This window comes from Heptranchias perlo, chromosome 7, assembly GCF_035084215.1.
Source record: "Heptranchias perlo isolate sHepPer1 chromosome 7, sHepPer1.hap1, whole genome shotgun sequence".
In the NCBI taxonomy this organism is placed as follows: domain Eukaryota; kingdom Metazoa; phylum Chordata; class Chondrichthyes; order Hexanchiformes; family Hexanchidae; genus Heptranchias; species Heptranchias perlo.
Genome location: NC_090331.1, coordinates 97,067,260 through 97,080,406, shown reverse-complemented (window position 1 = coordinate 97,080,406; position 13,147 = coordinate 97,067,260). Strand labels below are relative to the sequence as shown.

The 13,147-nt window shown below is 50.8% G+C and overlaps 1 protein-coding gene across 2 annotated transcripts in view; it reads right to left on the bottom strand.

The window, feature by feature from the left end:
* Window positions 1–11,495, bottom strand: part of rpe (ribulose-5-phosphate-3-epimerase) — a 31,955-nt gene extending 20,460 nt beyond the window's left edge. Inside the window, exons 1-2 of one of the 2 annotated variants that reach the window (XM_067988147.1) lie at window positions 11,310–11,495; window positions 5,249–5,328 (exon numbers count right to left, since the gene is read on the bottom strand). In XM_067988147.1, the coding sequence (XP_067844248.1) occupies window positions 5,249–5,328; window positions 11,310–11,431 (202 nt within the window). In that variant the 5' untranslated portion in view covers window positions 11,432–11,495. The remainder of the gene's footprint in view (window positions 1–5,248; window positions 5,329–11,309) is intronic. The other variant, XM_067988146.1, reaches the window with a different exon arrangement.
* Window positions 11,496–13,147: the final 1,652 nt, after the last annotated feature.

Sequence of the window (13,147 nt, the reverse complement as noted above, 5' to 3'; positions counted from 1 at the left end):
TGTAGAGGGCCCCTTCACCTCTCAGTGTAACACTGTGTAGAGGGCCCCTTCACCTCTCAGTGTAACACTGTGTAGAGGGCCCCTTCACCTCTCAGTGTAACACTGTGTAGAGGGCCCCTTCACCTCTCAGTGTAACACTGTGTAGAGGGCCCCTTCACCTCTCAGTGTAACACTGTGTAGAGGGCCCCTTCACCTCTCAGTGTAACACTGTGTCGAGGGCCCCTTCACCTCTCAGTGTAACACTGTGTAGAGGGCCCCTTCACCTCTCAGTGTAACACTGTGTAGAGGGCCCCTTCACCTCTCAGTGTAACACTGTGTAGAGGGCCCCTTCACCTCTCAGTGTAACACTGTGTCGAGGGCCCCTTCACCTCTCAGTATAACACTGTGTAGAGGGCCCCTTCACCTCTCAGTATAACACTGTGTCGAGGGCCCCTTCACCTCTCAGTATAACACTGTGTCGAGGGCCCCTTCACCTCTCAGTATAACACTGTGTCGAGGGCCCCTTCACCTCTCAGTGTAACACTGTGTCGAGGGCCCCTTCACCTCTCAGTATAACACTGTGTCGAGGGCCCCTTCACCTCTCAGTATAACACTGTGTAGAGGGCCCCTTCACCTCTCAGTATAACACTGTGTAGAGGGCCCCTTCACCTCTCAGTATAACACTGTGTCGAGGGCCCCTTCACCTCTCAGTATAACACTGTGTCGAGGGCCCCTTCACCTCTCAGTGTAACACTGCGTAGAGGGCCCCTTCACCTCTCAGTGTAACACTGTGTCGAGGGCCCCTTCACCTCTCAGTATAACACTGTGTCGAGGGCCCCTTCACCTCTCAGTATAACACTGTGTCGAGGGCCCCTTCACCTCTCAGTGTAACACTGTGTCGAGGGCCCCTTCACCTCTCAGTATAACACTGTGTCGAGGGCCCCTTCACCTCTCAGTGTAACACTGCGTAGAGGGCCCCTTCACCTCTCAGTGTAACACTGTGTCGAGGGCCCCTTCACCTCTCAGTATAACACTGTGTAGAGGGCCCCTTCACCTCTCAGTGTAACACTGCGTAGAGGGCCCCTTCACCTCTCAGTATAACACTGTGTAGAGGGCCCCTTCACCTCTCAGTGTAACACTGTGTCGAGGGCCCCTTCACCTCTCAGTATAACACTGTGTCGAGGGCCCCTTCACCTCTCAGTATAACACTGTGTAGAGGGCCCCTTCACCTCTCAGTATAACACTGTGTAGAGGGCCCCTTCACCTCTCAGTGTAACACTGTGTAGAGGGCCCCTTCACCTCACAGTATAACACTGTGTAGAGGGCCCCTTCACCTCTCAGTGTAACACTGTGTAGAGGGCCCCTTCACCTCACAGTATAACACTGTGTCGAGGGCCCCTTCACCTCTCAGTATAACACTGTGTAGAGGGCCCCTTCACCTCTCAGTATAACACTGTGGAGAGGGCCCCTTCACCCCTCAGTATAACACTGTGTCGAGGGCCCCTTCACCTCTCAGTGTAACACTGTGTAGAGGGCCCCTTCACCTCTCAGTGTAACACTGTGTAGAGGGCCCCTTCACCTCTCAGTGTAACACTGTGTAGAGGGCCCCTTCACCTCTCAGTGTAACACTGTGTAGAGGGCCCCTTCACCTCTCAGTGTAACACTGTGTCGAGGGCCCCTTCACCTCTCAGTGTAACACTGTGTAGAGGGCCCCTTCACCTCTCAGTGTAACACTGTGTAGAGGGCCCCTTCACCTCTCAGTATAACACTGTGTAGAGGGCCCCTTCACCTCTCAGTGTAACACTGTGTAGAGGGCCCCTTCACCTCTCAGTATAACACTGTGTCGAGGGCCCCTTCACCTCTCAGTATAACACTGTGTCGAGGGCCCCTTCACCTCTCAGTATAACACTGTGTAGAGGGCCCCTTCACCTCTCAGTATAACACTGTGTAGAGGGCCCCTTCACCTCTCAGTATAACACTGTGTAGAGGGCCCCTTCACCTCTCAGTATAACACTGTGTAGAGGGCCCCTTCACCTCTCAGTGTAACACTGTGTAGAGGGCCCCTTCACCTCTCAGTATAACACTGTGTCGAGGGCCCCTTCACCTCTCAGTGTAACACTGTGTCGAGGGCCCCTTCACCTCTCAGTATAACACTGTGTAGAGGGCCCCTTCACCTCTCAGTATAACACTGTGTCGAGGGTCCCTTCACCTCCCGGTGTAACACTGTGTCGAGGGCCCCTTCACCTCTCAGTGTAACACTGTGTAGAGGGTCCCTTCACCTCCCGGTGTAACACTGTGTCGAGGGCCCCTTCACCTCTCAGTATAACACTGTGTAGAGGGCCCCTTCACCTCTCAGTATAACACTGTGTAGAGGGCCCCTTCACCTCTCAGTATAACACTGTGTAGAGGGCCCCTTCACCTCTCAGTATAACACTGTGTAGAGGGCCCCTTCACCTCTCAGTGTAACACTGTGTAGAGGGCCCCTTCACCTCTCAGTGTAACACTGTGTCGAGGGCCCCTTCACCTCTCAGTGTAACACTGTGTCGAGGGCCCCTTCACCTCTCAGTATAACACTGTGTAGAGGGCCCCTTCACCTCTCAGTATAACACTGTGTAGAGGGCCCCTTCACCTCTCAGTGTAACACTGTGTAGAGGGCCCCTTCACCTCTCAGTATAACACTGTGTAGAGGGCCCCTTCACCTCTCAGTGTAACACTGTGTAGAGGGCCCCTTCACCTCTCAGTGTAACACTGTGTAGAGGGCCCCTTCACCTCTCAGTATAACACTGTGTAGAGGGCCCCTTCACCTCTCAGTTTCACACTGTGTAGAGGGCCCCTTCACCTCTCAGTGTAACACTGTGTAGAGGGCCCCTTCACCTCTCAGTGTAACACTGTGTAGAGGGCCCCTTCACCTCTCAGTGTAACACTGTGTAGAGGGCCCCTTCACCTCTCAGTGTAACACTGTGTCGAGGGCCCCTTCACCTCTCAGTATAACACTGTGTAGAGGGCCCCTTCACCTCTCAGTATAACACTGTGTGGAGGGCCCCTTCACCTCTCAGTATAACACTGTGTAGAGGGCCCCTTCACCTCTCAGTATAACACTGTGTCGAGGGCCCCTTCACCTCTCAGTGTAACACTGTGTCGAGGGCCCCTTCACCTCTCAGTGTAACACTGTGTAGAGGGCCCCTTCACCTCTCAGTTTCACACTGTGTCGAGGGCCCCTTCACCCCTCAGTATAACACTGTGTAGAGGGCCCCTTCACCTCTCAGTATAACACTGTGTAGAGGGCCCCTTCACCTCTCAGTATAACACTGTGTAGAGGGCCCCTTCACCTCTCAGTTTCACACTGTGTCGAGGGCCCCTTCACCCCTCAGTATAACACTGTGTAGAGGGCCCCTTCATCTTTCCAAAATATCTTGGGGTTAATTAGAATTTTTATGATCAAATTTGATACCACAGTTTTTACACAACATCAAGGATAAGCGGCTGTAACAAGTTTCAGCTGTTCAGAAATATCCAGGTCAGGTTTACAATTCATTTATATACTGTTGAAGTCAGAGCATGCACTGTATGACAGAGTTACTCAAAGGGTGATAAATGTTTGCAATAATCTACCGGCTGATGGAATCAAAATAGGGATTTAAAATGCAGTTGGACGCTGTGCTGAGCACAATACCAGAGGGTCGAGTTTCAATAGGCCAAACAATACTTTGCTCAAATGAGACAGTTAAAGCCCTTACAACAGTGCTCACCCATACCAGAGCAGCACGCTTGGAAGCCAAGTATTTTCAAAGAAAGTCAGCTTATTTGGAGTATTCCAAATCCACACCCTGGCTTTGGTTTCAGCCTCGAGAAGATAAGGAACTGATACCAGGGGGAAAACTGCACTGCAAATATCAGCACAAAATTAATGGATACGGTCGTCTGCCCTCAAACAACGAAGAGTGCATCAGTGGCAAAAACAGCAGCTATAAATGGAGCCATTCTGGCAGCATTGCAAGCTCATGGGCCCATTGGACAGTGGACAGATAGAGTGGCAGTTTGGTAGGTTAAACTCGCTCAACACAATGGGTATTCCGGATTCCACACAGCTGCACAGGCACACACACACCAACACTGCATGTACGGTGTACAGTGGTGGTGTGGAGGAAGTCACAACATCCCATTACCTGTGGCCTGCACAGCCTGGCTGGTGTGACATTATTTCACAGGCCTCACTCATCACAAGTTACTTAAAACAAGGGCACTGGAGAGCGGGATCATACAGGGAAATCATCAGAGTGAGGCACCCTTGGTTAATGATTGCGTCTCTGTGTAACTACCACCTCCCTTGTCCTGCCTAGCAGTCCTGTCCTGCCTGCCTGCCCAGCCATGAGCACCAATAATATCACTCGCACTTGCTGCTAAAATTAATAAGTGAGAGACAATACCATCTTAAGGTTTATCTTCATTTATAAAATTTATCATAAGACTCCTCAAGACAAATTCTAACAAATTTAAAAAAACACCACCGTTTTCAAACCAAGAGCCAAGCCACAATTTCAAATGACCTGCTGTAACCTTTCAGCACAAAGGGGAGGAGACACATGAATGGTTTACAGAGCTCATACTGAGTGCATATCGGAGGAACTGTGACTCTGCAAAAAACAGGTCAGTAGCAGTGCTCGCTGGGGGGGCAACAGTATTTATCCCCCCCTCGCTGGGGGGACAGTATTTATCTCAGCCGATAGAATCTCTGAATGTGGTGCCTTCTTGATAGTGTTTCCAAGGAGATGCGTTGTAAACAATGTGTTTCTGCCCCGAGCCGGGAGCGAGTGTGCACGGGTGAGGGCAGGTCAGTGACAGGTAAAAAGAATCCCTTCGAGAGAGTTAAAATCCACCGCCTCCTGGCCACAGAATCTGCAGTGCTGACATCAATCACCGGCTTACTCTCCAATAAAACACTGGCCTCCAGCTCGTTCTGCCAGAAATAAACGCAGCACTAAAGACGCTAGAATCGGCAACTTTTGAAATTGACGTTAATGCAAATAGTTAATGGTTTTCACTTTTGGGCCGATGTCAGTGGCTGCCCGTTTTAAACGTGGATGTTTTAAGTGGTGGGGACTGTATTATCAGTTGGTAGCAACCAACTGGGAAAGCAATGCAAAGCCAGGCTTTGCTTTGTGCCAATATTTCAAGAATTTTTTTTAAATTTACCCTCCCGGCTACATTGCTGAGACAACCATCAGAGAGAGCCAGCTGCAGGTAGAGGTACAGCAGTTGAAAGTCTTACCAAAGAAAGGCTCTTGTCCCAGTTCCTTACGAAGACATTCTACCACAGGATGACCAAAGGTGATATTGGGCACAAAATGTCTGGAGGAGAGAGGAGGACACGTGTTCTTGAAAGCAAACTTTGAATCGAGACATTTCTATAATGCAGTACTGTACCCCAGTGTTATACAGTGACAGTACTGTACCCCAGTGTTATACAGTGACAGACCTGTACCCCAGTGTTATACAGTGACAGACCTGTACCCCAGTGTTATACAGTGACAGTACTGTACCCCAGTGTTATACAGTGACAGTACTGTACCCCAGTGTTATACAGTGACAGTACTGTACCCCAGTGTTATACAGTGACAGTACTGTACCCCAGTGTTATACAGTGACAGACCTGTACCCCAGTGTTATACAGTGACAGACCTGTACCCCAGTGTTATACAGTGACAGACCTGTACCCCAGTGTTATACAGTGACAGACCTGTACCCCAGTGTTATACAGTGACAGACCTGTACCCCAGTGTTATACAGTGACAGACCTGTACCCCAGTGTTATACAGTGACAGACCTGTACCCCAGTGTTATACAGTGACAGACCTGTACCCCAGTGTTATACAGTGACAGACCTGTACCCCAGTGTTATACAGTGACAGACCTGTACCCCAGTGTTATACAGTGACAGACCTGTACCCCAGTGTTATACAGTGACAGACCTGTACCCCAGTGTTATACAGTGACAGACCTGTACCCCAGTGTTATACAGTGACAGACCTGTACCCCAGTGTTATACAGTGACAGACCTGTACCCCAGTGTTATACAGTGACAGACCTGTACCCCAGTGTTATACAGTGACAGACCTGTACCCCAGTGTTATACAGTGACAGACCTGTACCCCAGTGTTATACAGTGACAGACCTGTACCCCAGTGTTATACAGTGACAGACCTGTACCCCAGTGTTATACAGTGACAGACCTGTACCCCAGTGTTATACAGTGACAGACCTGTACCCCAGTGTTATACAGTGACAGACCTGTACCCCAGTGTTATACAGTGACAGACATGTACCCACCAGTACTGTACCCCAGTGTTAGTACCAGTACTGTACCCCAGTGTTAGTGACAGTACTGTACCCCAGTGTTAGTGACAGTACTGTACCCCAGTGTTAGTGACAGTACTGTACCCCAGTGTTAGTGACAGTACTGTACCCCAGTGTTAGTGACAGTACTGTACCCCAGTGTTAGTGACAGTACTGTACCCCAGTGTTAGTGACAGTACTGTACCCCAGTGTTAGTGACAGTACTGTACCCCAGTGTTAGTGACAGTACTGTACCCCAGTGTTAGTGACAGTACTGTACCCCAGTGTTAGTGACAGTACTGTACCCCAGTGTTAGTGACAGTACTGTACCCCAGTGTTAGTGACAGTACTGTACCCCAGTGTTAGTGACAGTACTGTACCCCAGTGTTAGTGACAGTACTGTACCCCAGTGTTAGTGACAGTACTGTACCCCAGTGTTAGTGACAGTACTGTACCCCAGTGTTAGTGACAGTACTGTACCCCAGTGTTAGTGACAGTACTGTACCCCAGTGTTAGTGACAGTACTGTACCCCAGTGTTAGTGACAGTACTGTACCCCAGTGTTAGTGACAGTACTGTACCCCAGTGTTAGTGACAGTACTGTACCCGTGTTAGTGACAGTACTGTACCCGTGTTAGTGACAGTACTGTACCCGTGTTAGTGACAGTACTGTTCCCGTGTTAGTGACAGTACTGTTCCCGTGTTAGTGACAGTACTGTACCCGTGTTAGTGACAGTACTGTACCCCAGTGTTAGTGACAGTACTGTACCCCAGTGTTAGTGACAGTACTGTACCCCAGTGTTATACAGTGACAGTACTGTACCCCAGTGTTATACAGTGACAGTACTGTACCCCAGTGTTATACAGTGACAGTACTGTACCCCAGTGTTATACAGTGACAGTACTGTACCCCAGTGTTATACAGTGACAGTACTGTACCCCAGTGTTATACAGTGACAGTACTGTACCCCAGTGTTATACAGTGACAGTACTGTACCCCAGTGTTATACAGTGACAGTACTGTACCCCAGTGTTATACAGTGACAGTACTGTACCCCAGTGTTATACAGTGACAGTACTGTACCCCAGTGTTATACAGTGACAGTACTGTACCCCAGTGTTATACAGTGACAGTACTGTACCCCAGTGTTATACAGTGACAGTACTGTACCCCAGTGTTATACAGTGACAGTACTGTACCCCAGTGTTATACAGTGACAGTACTGTACCCCAGTGTTATACAGTGACAGTACTGTACCCCAGTGTTATACAGTGACAGTACTGTACCCCAGTGTTATACAGTGACAGTACTGTACCCCAGTGTTATACAGTGACAGTACTGTACCCCAGTGTTATACAGTGACAGTACTGTACCCCAGTGTTATACAGTGACAGTACTGTACCCCAGTGTTATACAGTGACAGTACTGTACCCCAGTGTTATACAGTGACAGTACTGTACCCCAGTGTTATATAGTGACAGTACTGTACCCCAGTGTTATACAGTGACAGTACTGTACCCCAGTGTTAAACAGTGACAGAACAGGTTCATATTTTCATTAATTCACACATTCACTCAGAATCTATCAGATTTCGAAGCATCGTCACTTCAAACCCAGTTATCCCACTTCAAAAGAAGACAGCTTTCTCTATGGTCCAGTGGGTAAAAATAGGTTCAGTTCTCCATGTACCATGTATGGTGATCACAGCTGGGCCTGCGATTAGGGTGCTACACCTAGGCTTCACAGCCCTAGACTGGGGGCAATCAAATCAGCAAAAGTTCTCATACCTGACTGTCACGTAGCAACTTCTGATGAAAATCATATATCAGAGAGGGTTGGGCTCCACTGCACTGTACTGTACTGTACTTCACGGTCCAACGTCCCTGCCGACACACCCTGTCCAGACTCACACCAGAAGAATGGCCATTCAGGCAAGGTACTGGAGGGGTGCTGATACATGTGGGGCAGGACTCAGAATATGCCAGCTCCCAAAGGAATGAGAAGAGGATATAAAGAAAAATGGCACCAATATGTTCAGGCATTATTTTATAAATAGTTGTTAATTATACAGCTTATGCAAGTATAGTAACACAGGAATACCTAAACTAAAAAAGACTAAGGACCATCTAGGCCCCTTCTACCATCCTGGTAGTCGCAAGATACAACAATAATGGAATTGTTGACTACGCATGGCACAAACACTGAGTACAGTATTGGTGGGCACAGGTCTGTCACTGTATAACACTGGGGTACAGTACTGGTGGGTACAGGTCTGTCACTGTATAACACTGGGATACAGTACTGGTGGGTACAGGTCTGTCACTGTATAACACTGGGGTACAGTACTGGTGGGTACAGGTCTGTCACTGTATAACACTGGGGTACAGTACTGGTGGGCACAGGTCTGTCACTGTATAACACTGGGGTACAGTACTGGTGGGCACAGGTCTGTCACTGTATAACACTGGGGTACAGTACTGGTGGGTACAGGTCTGTCACTGTATAACACTGGGGTACAGTACTGGTGGGCACAGGTCTGTCACTGTATAACACTGGGATACAGTACTGGTGGGCACAGGTCTGTCACTGTATAACACTGGGGTACAGTACTGGTGGGCACAGGTCTGTCACTGTATAACACTGGGGTACAGTACTGGTGGGCACAGGTCTGTCACTGTATAACACTGGGGTACAGTACTGGTGGGTACAGGTCTGTCACTGTATAATACTGGGGTACAGTACTGGTGGGCACAGGTCTGTCACTGTATAATACTGGGGTACAGTACTGGTGGGTACAGGTCTGTTAATAATACTGGGGTACAGTACTGGTGGGACTGATTTCTAATGACAAGCTGAGTGCATCACCCACAAATCTAATTGGACAATATAAAAGCATATTGGCTTAAACGGGATTTTCCGCACTGCCCAAAGGGGCTGTCGTTACTGGATCGTTTCAGTGTTCAGCCAGGTTCCTGGTCACAATATTTGTGAATATCTGGTTGCTGCAATCAGCTCCACAAAGTTAATGTACAACGTCGCTAACTATAATCTCATTACTGCAAGTTTGCTGGGAGATAATGCTACAATCTGCAGATAAGATTTACTGTTGGCTATTTACTAGGATTTTGTACATACAGAACTAATAAAGCTACAGTTTGATCAGCAAAAATCTGGTGCATTGATTTCAGCCCTGGCCAAGTGGAACATTTTTAAAGACACATGCTGAGCACTGAGAAACACATGCCCATTGTTCCCAAATGTAGACTAAACATGATCCCAAATGGATGTACACAGTAAACAGAGGAAAAACAATCTTTAAATTTCCCACAGGAAGAAAGGGGAAGAGATTGGCACTGGGATGAATATGGGAATATGCAGATTTGTAGTGAAAAGGTGGTCAGGGCAACCTGGGAAAAAGCATAACTACAAATGCAGAACAGAACAGTAAGAAATCCTTTACTATAACAGGTGGCAGTCAGAGGAGAGGTGACAATGAATAATTCTTCCAAGTATTCAATGAAGTAACATGCTCTTCCTAAATGGTGAGAGCCCAGGTAAAATCAATGATAAAATAAATGAGATGGGAAGCAGACAGGCTTAAATTCCTCAGGACTCAGAAGACCCTGAGAAGGGGTGAGATTTGAGAGGTATTGATGGTGATTATGAGGGAGTCAGAGGACGCTGGGGAGGTTCGGGTAGATTGCAAACAGGCTAACTTGGTGCCCATAGTCAAAAAGGGTGACATAATAAACCCAGCAACCACAGACCCACTAGTCCTACATCATAATAACAGTTTCAGACAGGAAATGACCATCAGCCCACCGATCCACAGTATAATCCTCAATCTCAGTGACTGACAACAATCTGTCTAGTTCGATGAAATCCATTAAGGTTTCTAGTTCCACACTTGTAATCTATTCCACACACTAACCTGCCCTTCAATAAAAAACTTCCTCATTTCATTTGTTGTCCTTAAGTTGTAAATATGCTTCCTTACGCTTAAATTAATAGTGGGTAAAATAGGGGGTCCTGGACCCTCACCGCCCCCCCAAAACAGGGGGGGTCTGGGCCCTCACCGCCCCCCCAAAATAGGGGGGGTCCCGGACCCTCACCGCCCCCCCAAAATAGGGGGGGTCCCGGACCCTCACCGCCCCCCCCCCAAAATAGGGGGGGTCCCGGACCCTCACCGCCCCCCCAAAATAGGGGGGGTCCCGGACCCTCACCGCCCCCCCAAAATAGGGGGGGTCCCGGGCCCTCACCGCCCCCCCAAAACAGGGGGGGTCCCGGGCCCTCACCGCCCCCCCAAAACAGGGGGGGTCCCGGGCCCTCACCGCCCCCCCAAAACAGGGGGGGTCCCGGGCCCTCACCGCCCCCCCAAAACAGGGGGGGTCCCGGGCCCTCACCGCCCCCCCAAAATAGGGGGGTCCCGGGCCCTCACCGCCCCCCCAAAATAGGGGGGTCCCGGGCCCTCACCGCCCCCCCAAAATAGGGGGGGTCCCGGGCCCTCACCGCCCCCCCAAAATAGGGGGGGTCCCGGGCCCTCACCGCCCCCCCAAAATAGGGGGGGGGTCCCGGGCCCTCACCGCCCCCCCAGAACAGGGGGGGTCCCGGGCCCTCACCGCCCCCCCAAAATAGGGGGGGTCCCGGGCCCTCACCGCCCCCCCAAAATAGGGGGGGGGTCCCGGGCCCTCACCGCCCCCCCAAAACAGGGGGGGTCCCGGGCCCTCACCGCCCCCCCAAAACAGGGGGGGTCCCGGGCCCTCACCGCCCCCCCAAAACAGGGGGGGTCCCGGGCCCTCACCGCCCCCCCAAAACAGGGGGGGTCCCGGGCCCTCACCGCCCCCCCAAAACAGGGGGGGTCCCGGGCCCTCACCGCCCCCCCAGAATAGGGGGGTCCCGGGCTCTCTCCTCAGGGGGTCACCGGCTCCAGCCGGAAATCCCCACCCGGGCCCTGGAGCCTCCGACAGCGGCGGCCCGGACACAAGGCCCCTCCTTACCCGTCCATCACATCCAGGTGCAGGTAGTCGGCCCCGCAGTCCAGCATGCGGCTGCACTCGGCCCCGAGCCGGGCCAGGTCGCTGTTGAGGACGGACGGCCCGATCTTGCAGCTCTGCGCCATCGCCCGCCGCTGCCTGGAGACCGCGCGAGGCACCCTGGGACCCGCCCTCCTCCCGGCCTGCCCCGCGGGCCCGGCCCGGACTACAACTCCCGGCCTGCCCCGCGGGCCCGGCCCGGACTACAACTCCCGGCCTGCCCCGCGGGCCCGGCCCGGACTACAACTCCCGGCCTGCCCCGCGGGCCCGGCCCGGACTACAACTCCCGGCCTGCCCCGCGGCTCTGCACATGCTCAGTCGGTGCATTGTCTGCCTCGATTGGCCAAGTGTGGAATCACAGCACAGGAGGAGGCCGCTCGGCCCATCGTGCCTGTGCTGGCTCTTTGAAAGAGCCATCCAATCGGTCCCACTCGCCCGCTCTTTCCCCATGACCCTGTGATTGTTTCCCTTTCAAGTATTTATCCAATTCCCTTTTGAAAGTTACTATTGAATCTGCTTCCCCCGCCCGTTCAGGCAGTGAATTCCAGATCATCTCTCCTCTGGTTCTTTTGCCGATCACCTTCAATCTGTGTCCTCTGGTTACCGACCCGTCCGCCACTGGAAACAGTTTCTCCTTATTTACTCTATCAAAACCCTTCATGATTTTGAACAGCTCTATGTAATCTCCCCTTAACCTCCTCTGCTCTAAGGGGAATAATCCCAGCACACTTGAGGGTTCCCGCGACCGGCAGGCACCGCAGGGACTGCAGTGCATCCTGGATCGATAGAATAAAATTATTATTTGTCACTTACCTTGGTTTTATTGATTTGCTGCACATAAAACACCCCCCACCCCACTTATAAAAGGGGGGGAAAAAAGAAAAAAAGAACCTGGCTGCACTTCCATCCCACACTCCTCAGCTGAGCGCAGTGGCGAAAAAAATTAAAAGCTGTTTTTGATAAAACTCAATGTCTTTAGAATCCTCCTTTCATTCAATCACTTCCATTATCCTATTTCATAAGTTTCTTTGCTTCATTTTAACCTACTGGTTGTTTTACCTGTCTGTTTTTTAACCTCTCCAATGATTTTGCCCAAAAAAAACTCCCCAGCTTCTCCAGTCTCTCCACGTAACTAAAGTCCCTCATCCCTGGTACCATTCCAGTGAATCTCTTCTTCACTTTCTTGAAAGTCTTGACATCTTTCCTAAAGTGCGGTGCCCAGAATTGGACACAATGCTCCAGCTGGGATCTAACCAGTGTTTCATAAAGATTTAGCATAACTTCCTTGCTTTTGGCCATGATTTTAGCATGGAGGTGGGAACTCAGCGGGTAAATAGTTGTGTGGGAAACCCGGAAATAATTTTAGCGAGTCGGTTTGAGTCACCACAATTCAATTGCGGGCACTTAATTTTGCTTCCATGCTTCACGTCTCCAAGCAGCGCAGCGGGCATTCTGCATACCTAATTGCCCTTGAGAAGGTGGTGGTGAGCCGCCTTCTTGAACCGCTGCAGTCCGTGTGTTGAAGGTTCTCCCACAGTGCTGTTAGGAAGGGAGTTCCAGGATTTTGATCCACCGACGATGAAGGAACGGCGATATATTTCCAAGTTGGGATGGTGTGTGACTTGGAGGGGAACGTGCAGGTGGTGTTGTTCCCATGTGCCTGCTGCCCTTGTCCTTCCAGGTGATAGAGGTCACGAGTTTGGGAGGTGCTGTCGAAGAAGCCTTGGTGAGTTGCTGCAGTGCATCCTGTGGATGGTACACACTGCAGCCACAGTGCGCCGGTGGTGAAGGGAGTGAATGTT